This window comes from Dipodomys ordii, unplaced genomic scaffold, assembly GCF_000151885.1.
Source record: "Dipodomys ordii isolate 6190 unplaced genomic scaffold, Dord_2.0 Scaffold11, whole genome shotgun sequence".
Taxonomy (NCBI): domain Eukaryota; kingdom Metazoa; phylum Chordata; class Mammalia; order Rodentia; family Heteromyidae; genus Dipodomys; species Dipodomys ordii.
The window spans coordinates 14757533-14773954 of NW_012267227.1; the positions used below are offsets into that span (position 1 = coordinate 14757533).

Genomic DNA, 16422 nt, shown 5'->3' on the forward strand with positions numbered 1-16422 from the left:
CTTTTATCTTTTTGCTTATGTGGTGCTGAGGAATCGAACCCAGGGCCTCATGCATGCAAGGCAAGCGCTCTACCACTGAGCCACCTTCCCAGCCCTCCTCCAATATTTGATCTTTTCATCCTTAATAATATAGTGCCTGACATTTTCTTTTCTTTTTGCTAATACTGGGGCTTGAACTCTGGGGGGCCTGGGCACTGTCCTTGAGCCTCTTTATGCTCAAGGCTAGAGCTCTACTACTTGAGCCACAGCACCACTTCCGGCTTTTTTTCCCCCCTGTGGTACTAAGGGATTGAACCCAAGGCTTCATGCATGATAGGCAAGCACTCTACCACTAAGCCACATTCCCAGACCCATGCTGGCATTTTCTAAGTACCTGCCTCATAGCTGGTATCATTTTGAAGCAGCAGGATGTGTATTAGACCAGATGACACTTGTAACAGCCCTGTAAGGAAGATTCTATACCTGAATTACCTATGGATGAAATGAGACACAGGAATGTTAATACATCTTTGCATGGTTCACATCCCTGCAGCCTGGCTCTGGGCTGAGCATCCGTGGGCAGTCTCTTAGCACCTAGCACCAAGGAGGCTTTTAGAGAAGAAAATCGGGGTCTTGTTTTGTGCTGAATTCACAATTTCCTGAATGATGTGACCTTGCTGGCCATGCATTCTTGAGGTGGCCACGGATACACCAAAGGGTCTTACAAAGGTTAGTGGCAGCAGCGGCATGTCTGATATGTTGAGTGTTTCGTAAGCCTGGCATTGCTCTTGTAATTAGAAAAGGCAAAACAATCAATTTGTTTTATGTTGAAAGAGTTTCCCAGGCAGATTAAAATAGGCAGCCCAGGATGTAGAAACAATAGGTACCCAGAACTTGGCTTTCAGGAAAGTTAAGTAGTGTTACCTTTTTCCAAATTAGTTGGTTGATAGGTTTTCAGTAACATAGGGCTTCTGTGGTTACATGCTTTAAAGGAAACAAAATGGTTTAATTTTTTAAAAGAAATGTGTTTAGGTTTATTGGCTACTTGAATTCCCCAGGCTAATTTTTTTTTCCTGTGCAGAGATTTAATTGAACCTGAGGTCTTGACATGCTAGACAAGTGCTCTATCACTAAACTATACCCCTAGACCCTAAAATAAATTCTAAGTGTGCAAGTAGAGGAGATGCTGCATTTGCCATGTTTATAGAAAACAGTGCCAAGACACTGAGAGTCAGGAGACCTGGCTCCCTCTCCTCTCCAGGCTGCCGACAGGCAGTGTCCTGGTCACCAGTCAGAACTCTTGATGCCTTCATTACCTGAATAGAAAAGATGATGATATTAAATGTTGAACACTCACTCCGGGCCAGCCTTTCGAATAAGCACTGTTACAATTTCATTTCCCTCTTTTCTGCCCTTACCTACAATGACAGTTTAACCAGCCAGAGGCTTCTGGACCTCAAATGTAAACTGAAGAAGCGCAAGAGCTGATGGGGTGGCACAAGCCTGTAATTCTAGCACTAGGGAGACTGAGGCAGGAAGATCGTGAATCTGATGCCAGCTTGGCTAAATTGGGAGACACTGATTCAAAATTACCTGCATGCATGCGTGAGCGTGTGCACACACACACACAACGGTAGAGAGTTTGGGGACCTTGCAGAGCCAAAATCCTGCAATGTCCATCCTCCTATCTCTGCCTTGGGTTCATACCCCCTGCAGTCCATGGGGTAGGGCCAAACCAAAGCCAGATGGCCAAACCAGAGCTAGCTACCTTGGAGACCAGGTGTGGGCAGGAAGGAGATTTAAAGGCTGACAGCTGCTCTGGGAAGGGCAGTGCCTAGCTGACAAATGAGAATCGAGGAGCCTAGAGTCAGCCTTCTAGATGGCCGGAGGAAGGGAACTCACAGGACCTTCTGGATAGCAGCTACTTTACCTACCTGTTCAGAAATATGCCAGCTTTTCAGTTGATTCTGGATGACCAGTGGACATGCCAAAATACCAGCCCTGTGTTAGAAGCCTTTTCTGAAGTCCCTTGGCTAGCAGTTCTTCTCTTTTTGCCTTTTGAGCCAGAGGTTTTGATCCTAGTTCAAATGTAGATTCTCCTCGTGAGTCTGATCCTGTCACCGCTGCTCATCACTCAGAAGTCACACTGACCAGGGATCCGAATGCTGGTGTCACCCCACAGATGGAGCCCGGGGAAAAGAAAGGGGGCCTTTTGGGCATCTGACAGATGTGCACTGTGCGGCTACTATGTGCCAGGCCCAGTGAAGGGGTACAGGACACATCAAAGGGGGATCAAAGGACCACAGACAAAACAACATGTGGTGTAAGAGACTCACAGGGACCGCTTGCTCACCCCCATTGAGCAGCAGTGGAGATCTAGAAGCACTGAGCATGGAGGCCTGGGTTCTGTCTGGTATTCTCCATGCCCAGGGTAGCCACCTGTGTTGCCAAACCTGGTGTCTTTACTGCTGTTCCTGTCATAGATCCTATGGGCGCCCCAGCCCAGGACCAGGGCTTCCTGGAGCAGGGCGTGGAGCAAGGAGTGGAACAGAGGAGCCATTGAGCTACCCACAAGAGCTGCCACCTGGTTGCCCCATGGGCAACTGGCGAATGGCGCTAGGAAAGCCCATGCCAGCCTGGGATGGGCTGTGGCTCTAGGCACAGACCCAAAACTCCAGAGAGAAACATTATACTACGCATGGCTCTGATCAGACCGGGCGAGGAAAGACGAAGGGCCTGTGTGGATTGGAGACAGGGAAGGGGCATCAGGGGGCTTGGACCAGGAGTGTCTCTTCATCCCCGTGAGCAGCTTCTGGGAACACAGACTCACTTGGGGAGACTTAAGTCCCCCTTTATGACTGCACCCCACCCAGAAGCATTCTTCTTCCCCTGAATAAACTAAGACAAATGCTTCCTTTGTCCATTTTCCTGTCTTCTATGAACAGATTTAACATAATGACTGACAGCGTTCAGGCTCTGTGTCCAGCCCCCAGGAAGCTCAGTCTGAAGGAGATCCTGAGTAAAACAAGCATTTACCACACAAGGTGATCACAGGCCAGCCCAGAGGCCCTGTATGGGCCTGAAGGGTGGAAGGAAGTGTTTAGAGGGGTTCCAGAAGGACTTTCTGAAGAAAGAGAAGAATGAGTGAGGATTGGCCAGTTGTGGAGGAACAGGAAAGTGACACGGCAAAGAGAAAATGGTTAAGAAAGAGTCCAGAGTTTTCCCGAGAACACTGAGCTAGGATGGGCAGAGAGAAACAAAGAGGAAAGGTAGAACTTAAAGTCGCTTTGTGCTTTTTCTCAAAGCCCTGGAAAGCTGGTGTGAGGTTTAAAGTGTCAGGGGAGTCAGACGCTATTGAGAAGCTTCCACGAGTGACGGGCGTGGACAGGCAGAATCCCCAACAGCGGACAGGCTCTGGAGCCCCCTGGGCTTAGGAGTAAGCGTGTGGATGCCATTGGTCTGTGTAGAAGCAGTGTATATGTAAGTGAGTACATTTCTTTTCTCTGCTCCTGGAGAAAAGAAGAACACCAAGGGCGAAGAGAAAAGGGGTGGTGATGGAGTAGAGACATTTTTCTAGTGCCTCCTGTATGCCAGTGAACCCCAGACTAGTAGATGGTGCTACAGATGGGGTGGTACGAGATGGTGGTCTCAGGCAGAGACGTGAAGAGGGAGGTGAAGGAGCTGAAAACCTGAAGGAAAGGCTGGTAGAGGCCACTAGAATGTGCTTCAGAGGTTGCTGGAGGCCAACAGAGGTTCAAGGAATACGCTGAAGGGACCCTTGAATTAGGATTAGTTCCTTCTGTTCCTCTGTCCGTGTCTTCCTTTGTAGCCCAGGTTGGCCTCAAAACTCTCAATCCTCCTGCCTCAGCCTCCTGAGCTCTGGGATGACAGACAGGAACCACCCTGCCTGGTGTCCTTACTAAGGGGAAGGGGGTGGGTCCCCATTCCCAAATGCTCTCACTCAGAGTGGTTCCCCCCAACAGCTCTCCAAGGCCTAATCTACTTTAGAACAAATGCCTAGCATTGAGTAGGGAGAAAGGCAGGTTTTCCTCACACCACCACCGTCCCAGGGGCCACTCCTAGTGGCCTAGAGCTCTAGGGTGCTGGTGGCTCTAGATGGGCTGGGCTCCGTCTCCCCAGGAAAAACCAGTGCCCAGCTTGGAGAAAGGCTCTATTGTCTCCAGTGGCTGCCCCACCCCCACCCACCCACCCCCAGCCTCAAGCACCTTGGGCGCCTTGCAGGACGTGGAACTTGTGGTTAGCTCTGCCTTGACTGGAAGCAAGGACAGAGGGGTGGCTGTGAGCCACTGTGTGGGAGAGACAGACAGCTTGGGACATAGAGGACTAAGGCCTTTCCTGTCCCTGTCCCCTGGAAGCCATGGGGATTTCAACAGGGCCTCAAAGCTACCCGAACGCATATTTCTTCCTGGTCAGCCCAGACACCCACTGGTGGCAGATCTGACGGTTCTTTGCACAAATTGCATAGCTTCCAATCCTGAGTCCCTCACTTAAGCAAAGCGGTCTTGGGGCCTCCTGTTTCTGTAAATGGGGATAATGATGCCCATGTGACAAGGACCCTTGTGCAGGTCAAACAGACCAAGTGGGTGCTCACCATTCCTTTCTGCCAAGAGGAGCAGCAGTATTGTGGAGCACACTAATCTCTTAAGTTCTCTCACCATTCTCGGCTTGCTACTTGAACTCTCCTAACACCTTAGTAACCATTCCTCCGAATTAATTCCTGCCTTTGAACCACCACCTGGTGTAGACACGTGTTCTTCTTGGACAGTAAGACCCTACAGTAAGTAGCTTCTTCCTGGCTATTTAGCCTGGCATATGGCCCCGAGACACAACATTTGCAGAGAAGAGAGATGTACCATTTTGGCAGTTGACTAGAAGTAGGGGACTCTGCGAAAGAAGAGCCATAATAATAGCCTGGTCCCCGTCCAAGCCCCAGAGCCCATCCTAGGGGAGTTAGCTGGGCTCCCAGTCCAACACAGCTTTCCCAGGACTCTCGTTCCTGTGGTCAGTTAGGGAAGATCCGAGCTGTCTGAAGCCTGTTGCCTTTGCCCTCCTCCCACAGTTGGCAATCCTAGAAGACTATGCGGACCCTTTTGATGCTCAGGAGACTGGTGAAGCCGCCTCAGGTGCTCCAGGGGCCCCAGAGAAGGTGCCTGAAAATGATGGCTACATGGAACCCTATAAGGCCCAAAAGATGATGGCTGGTGAGTGACAGGGGCGGAGGAGCTGCTCCCTGAGGCGTAGGCTCTGCAGAACAGACTCCGGGACTCATACATCTTCAGGACTACTTTCCTGGAGAAATACAGAGAAAGCCTTTGCCAGATCCCTGGCAAGATGGCCCCTGCATTTAAGATAGAGTCGTTTCAGAGACCAGAGCAGAGACTCATTGAAACTTGAGGCCTTAGAGGAGGTCATGCAATTTAAAGTCAGGTAGAAGCATTTGAGATAGTTAGGAATGGCAAGGTTGAAGCATGGGCTAGAAAGCAAGGATCCCCAAAAGAGGAGCGCTAGCTAGCTCTGGGGAAGAGTGATAAGGTTCAGATGACCTTGCGCTAAAGTGAAACAGGTTTGGACAACTAGGAATAGGACTGAAAACATAGATAACCATAGGAGCCATGAAATCGTTCAGAATTAAGGAGATCCTTGGGGATCCGAAGCCAAAGGAAGATCCAGGGAAAGAGTTCACGTGGGTGTGGAGGAGGGTGATCAGAGAGGACAAGAGCAGATATGTGGAAACCAAAGCCCCAAACAAGCTGAAAGGAGGGATGGTAGGGAAGGGATGGTCATACTTGAGAGCTGAGATGAGCAAGACCAAGAGGGCACAGGGAAGCACTCTGAAAACTGCAGCGAAGGATTTGGATTTGCTCCAAAAGGGGAAATGGACTCATTATAAATTCCTAAGCAAGAAAGACTCAGAATTAATGTGACATTTTAAGAGGATTACTGACGTCTTGGTGTGCAGAATGGACTAGAAGAACCACACATCAGAAAGTTGAGTGAGCAGGCTTTTTGTGGAAATTGTTGGGGGTTCTTACAAGGCCAATAATTAAAGACCTCTTTCTTCCTCTTCTGAACTTGGAAATAACTGAGATGTAAGATTAAGGAAACAAACAAATGGAGATTAAAATGCCAACTCTGTTACTGACGGAGAATATTTCTTAGTTCTGTGACTACAGTGGGTGACAGAATTGAACTTGCCCTCTTAAGGCTTTGGCAATTCAGGGAAGCGATGGGGCTCTTGCGTGGGGGCAGGCCATTCACTGCATAGAAAAGAAAGAACTAGAATTGTTCTGTCTCTGCAAGGAGGCAGAGCTGAGGAGGAGGATGAGCATTTGCTAGGCCAGCCAGTAAGTTGCAATTCCCCTATGGTGGAGAGCCCTGAGGACTGTTATTCTGTTGGAGTCCTGGAAATGTGAGTCTGTGCTCTAGAGGTTTGCTCTGACAGTGATCCAGATGGGAAGACATGAGAGCGAAGAATGAAGTTAGGACCAGGTCCAAGGAGAACAATGTAATGCTCAGAAATGGAACTAAGTGAGAAAGTGGTCACCACTGAGGTCAGAGGGGTGTTGTACCACCAGTGCCCAGCAATTAAATGTGGATTTTATTTATTTTTTTGTTGGTCATGGGACAGCTCAGGTGTTGTCCCTGAGCTCTTCAGCTCAAGGCGTGCACTCTACCACTTGAGCCACAGAGCCACTTCTGGTTTTCTGATGGTTTATTGGAGATCAGAGTCTCACAGACTTTCCTGCCCAGCCTGACTTTGAACTGTGTTCCTTGGATCTCAGCCTCCTGAGTAGCTAGGATTACAGGTGAAGCCACCGGCACCCACCCAAATGTGGAAAATTTTGAGCACACATTTTTCTGGAGAATAGATCCATCGCTTTTTTACCAGATTCACTTTTGAGGACAGTGATCCCCAAAAGCAAATCACTAACTATAGAAGGTGGTGAGTTTGAAACAGCGCGTTGACATCTTTGTTTATGGCCACGGGAATGAGACTAGAGATGGAGATGCAGCGGATGATTAGGAAACAGAGGCCAAGATCCAGGGGGAAAGACCGAATGGGAGTGATGAGAGAGAAGACAGTTCGTGAAACTACTTGTCAAAAGGAAGTTTCAAGAAGTGGGTGGCCAGCAGTGTCTGAGCAACAAAGATTTCCTACTTGTGAAATGATATCGCGATATCATGGGAATGAACGTAAGTGAAAGGTAAATGACAGGTAGGTAGGTAGGTAGGTAGAGGTAGATAGAGAAGGACAAGGAGATGTATTACGGGGGAGGATGTGCCTCAGTTTCCCTAACATGTCAACCTCAGCTTCCTTGATTTTACTAGTCATCACGGGATTCTTTTTCTCTTTGTCACTTGTCTGCCCCTAATTCCCTTTTCTCCGTGCTGTTAAGAGTCCTGGAAGTGTTTCCAGGACAAGGGATTCAGGATGTGTGGCTGTAGAACTCCCCCAGAGCCGGAGCATCTCCTTGGAAGGAAGCCTGGCTCGTGGCAAAAGATAGCTGCCAAAGGTGGGGGGAGGGGGGCATGGCCGGGTAGCTAGGCTTAGCTCATACCTCTCCCTCTTGTGCCCTGGTAGAGATCCGGGGCTGTAAGGAGATGACAGCTCAGCCCTTGCCCTTGTACGATACACCCTATGAGCCAGAGGAAGAGGGAGCCACCCCAGAGGCCGAGGGGTCCCCCTGGCCTCGGGAATCCCGCCTGCCTGAGGATGATGAGCGGCCCCCCGAAGAATATGACCAACCCTGGGAGTGGAAGAAGGAGCGGATTTCCAAAGCCTTTGCAGGTGAGATTGGGTGAAGCATAGGAGTGGATCCCGGGGACTACGCAGCAGGACAGCGAGTTCCAAAGCACAGAGAATCGGGGACTTAGGAGACAGACAGAGCATGCCAGGGAGTAGCAGGCATGGGAGAATGGGCAGGGCATTTCCCTGGCATTGTCACCTCTCAGAAACCAAGACGTTTGGGCTACTTCCACTTTGGGGAAACTGGGTACACTTAAAAAAAAATAGAGCAATTCCAATATGAAATGATGAAACCTGTGGCCTGTGTGAAGCACGTTTAACAAATGATAGGATTCGGGCTGGGAAGTTGGCTCAGTGGTAGAGCGCTTGCCTTGCATGCCTGAGGCCCTGGGTTCGATTCCTCAGCACCACATAAGCAAAAAGAAAAAAGCCAGAAGTGGCGCTGTGGCTCCAGTGGTAGAGCGCTGCTAGCCTTGAGCTGAAGAGCTGAGGGACAGCGCCCAGGCCCAGAGACCGGACCCAGAAAAAAAAAAAAAAAAAGATAGGATTCAACACTTCAAACGATGGAATAGCTGTGTGTGTCACCTGGATTCTAGAGCTGTGTCTCCCAGTGGCAGACTATGGGTATCTGGCCCATGGCATCTCAGAATGGAATCCCGATTGCTGAATAAAGATCAGGTTTCTCCTGTCCTAACCATACTGTCTCTGCCAGGCCTATCCTCCATGGAAAAGTACATAAGTGCACTCTGACACGGGGAAAATAAGAGCCACTAGTTGGGAGAGAGCATCATTCAAGATTGAAGTCCTGAATCCGGAGGAATTAAGTGCCGCCTTGGACTTGGTGGGTGGGAGAGACACTCCTCCAGCAGCTGCCCCACCCTGGGCAGCCAGACAGAGGGGAACCTCAGGTTTCTGATTGGCTTCCAGTAAAAAACCGAGTACCATTGAGGATGGGCCATTTATCTCCCGAAGTCTCCTTGGAGAATCAATACTGTTTGGGTTGCTTAATGGGAAAATCTATGCTCATCATTAGCAAACCTCGTTAGCAGGCCCACAGCCGCTGTGGTAGCCTCACTCTTCTCAGGATCCAGGGGCAAGATTCAATTGCAGAACAACCCATCTGCCTCCAACTTGAGTGTTCCTGACAACCTGAGCCTCCATGACTGCCCATGACTTCCCAGCTTGGGGAGGAGGAGAAGAGAAAGGGAGAGAGAGAGAGACAGAGAGAGACAAGGTTGGAGCAGGGTGGGAGGGGAGGTGCTAAGAGTCTGTGGACAGACCTGAGTGTCCTTGTGGGAAATGGGAGTAACTCCTACTCCCATTTGGCTAGCTGTCCTGATCTCTTTGGACCCTAGAGGGTTAAGGAAGGGGGCGATCCACGGGCTGGCAGAGCAAAACTCGGGGCCCTGCTGGTCCCCGCCTTCCCCCCACCCCAGGTTTTGACCAAGCCACCGTGCTGTGCTTGGTCAAAGTTGTTGACTGCACTCAATCCTCTCAAAGTTCTGTTGCTCCCCAGAAGCTGTCCTCCCCTCTGCTTCAGCACCTCCTCTTTTTTTTTTTGTTGATCGTGGGGCTTGAACTCTGGGCCTGGGCACTGTCCCTCAGCTCTTCAGCTCAAGGAGAGCGCTCTACCACTTGAGCCACAGCGCCACTTCTGGTTTTCTGGTGGTTCATTGGAGAGAAGAGTCTCACAGACTTTCTTGCCCCGGCTGACTTTGAACTGTGATCCTCAGATCTCAGCCTCCTGAGGAGCTAAGATGACAGGTGTGAGCCACCGGTGCTTGGCTCAGCTCCTCCTCTTTTCTAGGCTGTTCTGTGTCCTGGCTCTGGGTTTTAGTGTCTCAACTTCTGCCTCTGTCTGTCTACCTCTGTCACTTGTCTTTCTCTTCTCCCTTTGCTACTGGCTCCAGTTGACATAAAGGTCATCAAAGACCTACCTTGGCCTCCGCCTGTGGGACAGCTGGACAGCAGCCCTTCCCTGCCAGACGGGGACAGGGACGTCTCCGGTCCAGCCTCACCCCTCCCTGAGCCCAGCCTGGAGGACAGCAGCGGTGGGTCTCGTGGGGGTGGTTCTGACCAGCATGACATGTCCTCGTGAGGCCCCTTGGGGCTTGGGTTGGGGATGCTGAGAGGTGGAGAAGGGTTGGAGAACCCAGGAAGAATCGATCCCTCTTGTCATGGTAGGAGGAGGATGAGGCAGACTGTCTATGGAGCGATGGGGGAGGTAACTGTGAAGGGAGGCCTTACGTCCTCACCAGGCCACAAAAGTCCACTATTTCAAATTCACCTCTTTTGTCAGTTGGGGGGCTTGAACTCCGGGCCTGGGCGCTGTCCCTCAGCTCTTCAGCTCAGGGCGAGCATTCTTCCACTTGAGCCACAGCACCACTTCCAGGTTTTCTGGTGGCTAATTGGAGATAAGAATCTCACAGACTTTCCTGCCCGGGCTGGCTTTGAACCACAATCATCAGATCCCAGCCTCCTGAGTAGCTGGTATTACAGGCGTGAGCCACCGGTGCCTGGCTTTAGGTAGATCTTTGTCTAACAGTGCAGGGTATACTCCAGAGGGGGGGTGGTGAAGGGTGCTGGCACTGAAGAAGGTCTGATCCTGGTTATCTGGTGATTGAAAGAAAGAGAGAGAGAGACCAAATTCTTCCATCTCCGCTCAGCTTTACCCAGAATGGGCACTCAGTTGTAGGGGGGGGGGCATCCGTGTGTGTGAGCATGTCTGTACACGTGTGCATGAGAGGGTCTGTCACCTGTGCATGGGCGCCTGTGGGAAGTCACTCCCCGCGGTGGGTGGGGGAGGGGAGCCTGTGGGCAGCGACCTTGGGCGCAGGATGACTGGCTGTCTGGCGGCTTTCGGCAGGATTAGCCTGTCAGGATGGCACCAAGGGGAATCGGATAATTGTTCTCAGATCAATAAGTCATTTCTACAGAATGGCTTGGCAGGCTGATTTGGAGAACGGTAATGAACTCTGAGGAGGAGAAAGAAACAATATTATCAGCCCTGAAGCCACCCTGGGGGGGATGGGAGAAGGGATGGCCAGCAGCTGCTCCTGAGGGAGCCGCTTAAGTGGTTTCTGGTGTTTTCTCTCCTTCCTCCCTCCCCTCTCACAGCGACGGGAGGCCGCAGGGCCCTGGAAGCTGAGCCCTGCCCCCACCCCAGCAGGGGATGGGCCCAGGGTTGCGTGTCCCCACTGTCCCCACAGTCAGGTCGTGAGCTTAGCTTGCACTGCCCTCGCAGAACATGCACTGCACCTCCTTTGGGAGCTGGAGGAAATAGGGCGCCGGCTATTCCGACAGGACACCAACTGCAGAGTCCTCAGAATCCACGACCCCTCTCTTCCCCTACAGCCCAGTTTGAAGGATCCGAGAAGAGCTGCCTGTCACCTGGCCGGGAGGAGAAGGGGAGACTACCTCCCCGACTTTCTGCAGGGAACCCCAAGTCAGCCAAGCCCCTAGGCACGGAGCCCAGCAGTCCCCTGGGCGAGTGGACAGACCCAGCGCTGCCACTGGAAAACCAGGTGTGAGTGTCTGTGTCCAGGCGGGGACACCCCCTCTCCCTTTTTTTTTTTGGTCCCCTTTCTGGCACTGGCTTCCCTGTGGGGGGGATATGCCCAGAATGGGGGTGGGGGAGGGGACCTGGCTGGAGAGGGACTCAGCAGAGATGCCCACCCCCCCCCTCTTCCCTCTCTCCCATCCTCAGCTGGTACCACGGGGCCATCAGCCGAACAGACGCCGAGAATCTGCTCCGGCTGTGCAAAGAGGCCAGCTACCTGGTGCGAAACAGTGAGACCAGCAAGAACGACTTCTCTCTGTCCCTCAAGTGAGTGGGGCCAGCCATGGCTGGAGTTGCACAGCTGGCAGGGCGGGAGGGGATGCCAGTGTTCCTGCGGGAGCATGCCATCCCTTGTGAATGACTTGTGACTGCACAAAAGACATCGGGGGGGGATCCTGAGACTCAGCCTCCTTCCCCCCCCAGAAGGCTTCTGTCATTGGCTGAATGGCCTGGGGCTCCCCCTTACTGTGTCTAGGCCTCCTCCTTCCTTATAACTTGGAGTAAGAGTCTCCATTTGACAGGCAAGAATGAAGTAACACCCAATCAAGTGCTTCACACCAGGCTGAGCGCTTAACAAATTGTCTCCATCATCATTGTTCATGGAAGCCCAAGAGGTTCTAGAAGTTGACAAGGAGAAAAGAGCTTTGCCTGAGGGAAACTACAGGGATGAAATGGGGTGCTGGGCGCTGGGAGGAGGGCAGGACCGTGGACACAAAGCCATTCCCCTTTGAGGGTCTCGGCATGCGCGTGGATGCGTGCATGCACATGTGTGTGTGCAGGGAAGAGGTCTGAGCTTTAAAGGCTGTGATGGCCAGCGCTGTCCCTGGCTCTCAGTCTCTCTGCTCCTCAGGAGCAGATATGCACAACCCTATGCCTCCTATCCATTCCTAGCAGAATGACCAGCCCTCTTAGCAACCAGGAATTCTGCCTGGTAGAGCTACACCCCACACAAGACAGGCTGGAGTGAGGTATCCATTTACCTCTGGAGCTCTAATCACTTCCTACCACATTCATTGGGAGCATTAGATAACCACTACCAATCCCCTCCACCCCCCCAAAAAAAATCTGAGGACGAGGTTCAAAGCCAGCCCGGGCAAGAAAGTCTGTGAGACTCTTATCTCCAATAAACCACTCAAAAACCGGAAGTGGCACTGTGGCTCAAGCAATAGTAGAGCACTCGCCTTGAGCTGAAGAGGGCAGGGACAGCACTCTTCAGAACCCAGAGTTCAAGCCCCATGGCCGACCAAAAAAAAAAAAATCCAATCTATGGAAATATGGAACTGTTAGACCACATTATTGGGGAGATGATTATTCAGCTTTCCTAAAAGAAAACAGACAAGGCACCAAACTATAGTTAGACACCCTTGGGTTTGATAAAAACTAGCTGGGTGACCCTAGGCAAACCACTTAACTTTTGGAGCCTTGGTTTCTCCACAAAATGGGTTGGTAGTTATCTCTTAGATTTCTTCCTCCTGCTCTCCTTGCCTAGCAAATTGAATTATTAAAAAAGCATGGGAGCATTTTGGAAAAATTAGTTTGTCAGCAATTTGACGTACATAACTTTAGTGGTGAATTGCTTTAAACATTATCGTTTAAATTCACGGAACATACCAAGAATCATATATCCCACCTCCTAATCAACTACCACCCTGTCAGATCTCTTTCTTTCACACCTAAAAGAGATTCAGGGATTAAGTTTTGACTTGCTCAAGATCACCAACTAATAAAGGACCCAAGCCAAACAGGGTAGCATCTGCCTATAGTCTTAGTTATTTTAGAGACTGAGGTTGGAGGATCCCTTAAGCCCAGGAGTTCAAGGCTAGCCTGGGCAATGTAGCCAGACCCTATCTGAAAACACAGCATACAGATAGTAAGAGGCAGAGAGAGAGAATATGATAGAATACAGATAGGGAGGACAGGGGAAGGTTGGAGGGAGAGACACAGACAAGAGAGACAATACATTCACATATTAAGCCCTCAGATCCAGGGTTTAGGCTCAATCTGACTACAAGAGCCACACTGTTCAGTTGCAGGGCTCCACCCCTTAGCGGGGGCAATGCCTGTGATCCAGAGTTGCCAATGCCAGGGGAGATGCCAGCGGTCTGGCTCCCTGGAGTGGAACTGAGCAGGCCTTGCCTTAGATCGACTGATCTGGCCTGGCCAGCAGCATCAAACTGCAGGGGCCTCGTTTGCATATAAATGGCTTCTCTGAAATACAATTATGGTTTCTCTTCTCTCCCTAATGGAAGGGCTTTCACTGGTAATTAAACAGCTTCCTCAAAGAGCCTTGCCAGTCCCAGCCCTGTGGTCCAGCTGGTCCCACCCAGCTCCCTGAGGACTTGGCAGAGACCTTTAATAATGGACTCTTGGGACCCGTAGGGAGGTGGGGGTTTGAAGTGCACCGCCATCCTCTCCTCAGGAGCTCAGTACCGCTGTGTGCCCAGACCCCTGTTGCCCTTCTTGGCTTAACTCTGTCCATTGACAAGAAAGTCTTAAGGTGCAGTTTGGGAAGAGACAGTTTTCCCAAGTAGACTGTGGGGAAGGGGTCAGTTTCACACTGGGAAACGGTGAGGCCCACACTACTTCCCACAGCTTTCATCCTGGGCCTTGGCATGGGGCAGGTGAGGGAGGGTAGCAGTTCCATTGCCTCTCCACGGCCTACCCACCCCAGGGCCCTTTGGCAATCTTCCCCTGGGCCTGCACGGTCTCTGTCAGCCCCAGGCACTATCTCAGAGGCACAGGTGGTCCCACACCCTGCTACACACCCAGCCTTCTCACCCCGGGGGCTACTAGGCTCCCAACAAGGCTTCTGATTGGGAGGGGGCAGGAGTAGGACTTAGAGGCTTGTGAATTTCCTCTGTCCCTTTCTTCCCTCCAGTCTCCCCCCATTCACTTGTTGCCTAGTGAGGTGCATCCAAACAGGGGAGGCAGGGGCAAGAGGTTTGCCAGCCCCATCAGCCTCACCTCTCAGAAGGAAGGGGTTGTGCTCAAAAAAGGCCCCCTTGTGGGTCCTATTTTGTACCCGTCTCTACACCCAGCCCCTGTCCCAGGTGAGCTGGGGCCAACAGCAGAAAAGTCAAGCTTCAGAGTCCCTCCAAACACTTCCTTCCCTCTTGCCTGAGGGCTTCAGATGGGGTTTTGGAGGGGGTCTGGCATACTAAGCCTGAGGTTTGGATAAATGTTCTTGCTGGGGGCTTTACCACTCTAAGGGATGGGGAGCTGGCAGGCGCCGGGTGCCATGGACCTCTAATGCCCATTTCCTTGGGTTGTTGTGGGAGAGGTGGTGAAGTGAGGCCTCCCTGGGGAAGGAAACGGAGCTACCGCCTCGAAAGATGTGATGTCATCCTAAGCAGAAGGGTTGGGCCCAAGGCCCAGATAGCAAAAGGGTAAAGGGGTGTCCCAGGGGGCGGCTGAACATTCCCAGATTTGAGGTTGCTTCCAGATTAACTTGTTTTCTCCCCAAGTCCATGAGAGAGCCCCAACCGAGACGAGGTGGTGGTTGCATGTGTCCACCCATCGTCTGGCCCAGGGCATCTGCGGTGGCTTGTGAGTCATCAGGAGCCCCTCCTAGGCATCCGGGCCGCACAGGCGGATGGGCAGAGGTGCTGGGGTTCCCTTTCCACCTGCACACACCCTGTGCACACCCTGCACACTCACTGTGTACACACCGTCTCTCAGCACACCCAGCGTCCGCACCACAAAGCCAGTGTCTCATGCTGCTACTCATACCTCTGGACTGACCTCCATCTCCATTCACACCCCTCCTTCACACCCGCGCACGTGCGCACACACACACCCTCAGCTAGCTTCAGAAACCACCATGTCAGGTGTGGAGGTTACTGGAGGGCAAGGTGGAGGCTGGGGAGATCTCTCGACCCCCCCAAACTCACCAGAGTCTCTTCCTCTTTCCCAGGAGCAGTCAGGGCTTCATGCACATGAAGCTGTCCCGGACCAAGGAACATAAGTATGTGCTGGGCCAGAACAGCCCGCCCTTCAGCAGCGTGCCCGAGATCGTGCACCACTATGCCAGCCGCAAACTGCCCATTAAGGGGGCCGAACACATGTCCCTGCTCTACCCCGTGGCCATCCGGACTCTGTAAGATGGGAGGCCAGGGCACCATGACAGATCTGGACCCAGCCCCGTCACCTGGGATCTAGTAGATGTTGGAGACTCCTTAATTTATTCTCAAGGGCAAGGGCTACTGGGGCCTTGGAGTTAGGAGCGTGTCTGGAGAGACAGGAGAAAGCCCCTAGAGGAAGCGGACTCCAGAGCCTGCTGGTCTCCCGGAAGTTTGCCAACTGGCAGCTGCAATCCCCTTATCCACCCTAGGGAAGAGATGGCCAGTGTTCACCACCACCCCCCTCTCCCTACTGGGTGAGCCGCCCCCTCCGACTCCATCCCACCTCTTAAATCACCCGTAGGCTTCGCCCAGCCTGTTGCCAGGGATTGTGGGGGAGGCAGACCTCCCCCACCCTGGGATAGAGATTGGGGTGGTGGTGGTGATGGTGGTGGGGTTGCCCGTTGGGCGGAGAGAAGCAGAGATCCCACTGTGGCCGAGGGATCTTTGCCGCAGTCCCTGGGCCGCCCAGGCTCCCTGCCAGAGGCAGTAAATAAATCTGATCCTGCCAGGCTGTGGAGCGTCTGCTCCTCCGGCGCCGCCCCTGAACCGAGTGGGGGAGGTGGGAGTGGGGGGGTGGAGGGGCGGGAAGCCAGCGCAGATCCTTGTTTATCCATCAGCTGCGGAGCAGACGAGGGCGGCAAGTTCTTTGATGAGATGTCAAAATAGCGCCCGCCTTCCTCCCTCCCTCCCTCCCCTCCCCTCTTCCCCACCCCATCCCCAGTGTATGGGGGAGTGGGAGGGGGGGACACTCAGCAGCCACGTGGCGCCCCCTGCTCACCGCAGCACTGAGCACACGGCTCCCCAAGAGCGTGTCCAATGTCTTGCCAACAGCCATTTGTCTGGGCGGAGCAGAGACAAAGAGGCTGCGCGCCAGGCGGAGGGGGGAGGCGGAGGGGTGGACTGCCGGGCACGGGCACCTTGGTCCTTTAAGCCGCCGTGCCCACCCGCCCCCACCCCCACCACTCCTGGCTGACGGATGGATGGGTGGGTGGCTG

General features: G+C 52.5%; 1 protein-coding gene across 1 annotated transcript; it reads left to right on the top strand.

Moving 5' to 3' along the window:
• The first annotated feature begins 5061 nt into the window (after positions 1–5061).
• Shf (Src homology 2 domain containing F) lies at positions 5062–15617 on the top strand. Its single transcript, XM_013010049.1, has 5 exons — positions 5062–5201; positions 7583–7789; positions 11102–11273; positions 11454–11573; positions 15220–15617. Exons 1-5 carry the CDS (start codon positions 5168–5170, stop codon positions 15404–15406), a joined length of 720 nt encoding a protein of 239 aa, XP_012865503.1. The 5' UTR covers positions 5062–5167; the 3' UTR covers positions 15407–15617.
• Positions 15618–16422: the final 805 nt, after the last annotated feature.

What these genes read in the sequence shown, in the direction of transcription:
- Shf (XM_013010049.1), top strand. Translation starts at nt 5,168, where the DNA reads ATGGAACCCTATAAGGCCCAAAAGATGATGGCTG. An exon ending in GATTTCCAAAGCCTTTGCAG is followed by an intron (nt 7,790 to 11,101) that starts GTGAGATTGGGT and finishes CTTCCCCTACAG; the next exon opens with CCCAGTTTGAAGGATCCGAG. An exon ending in CTGCCACTGGAAAACCAGGT is followed by an intron (nt 11,274 to 11,453) that starts GTGAGTGTCTGT and finishes TCCCATCCTCAG; the next exon opens with CTGGTACCACGGGGCCATCA.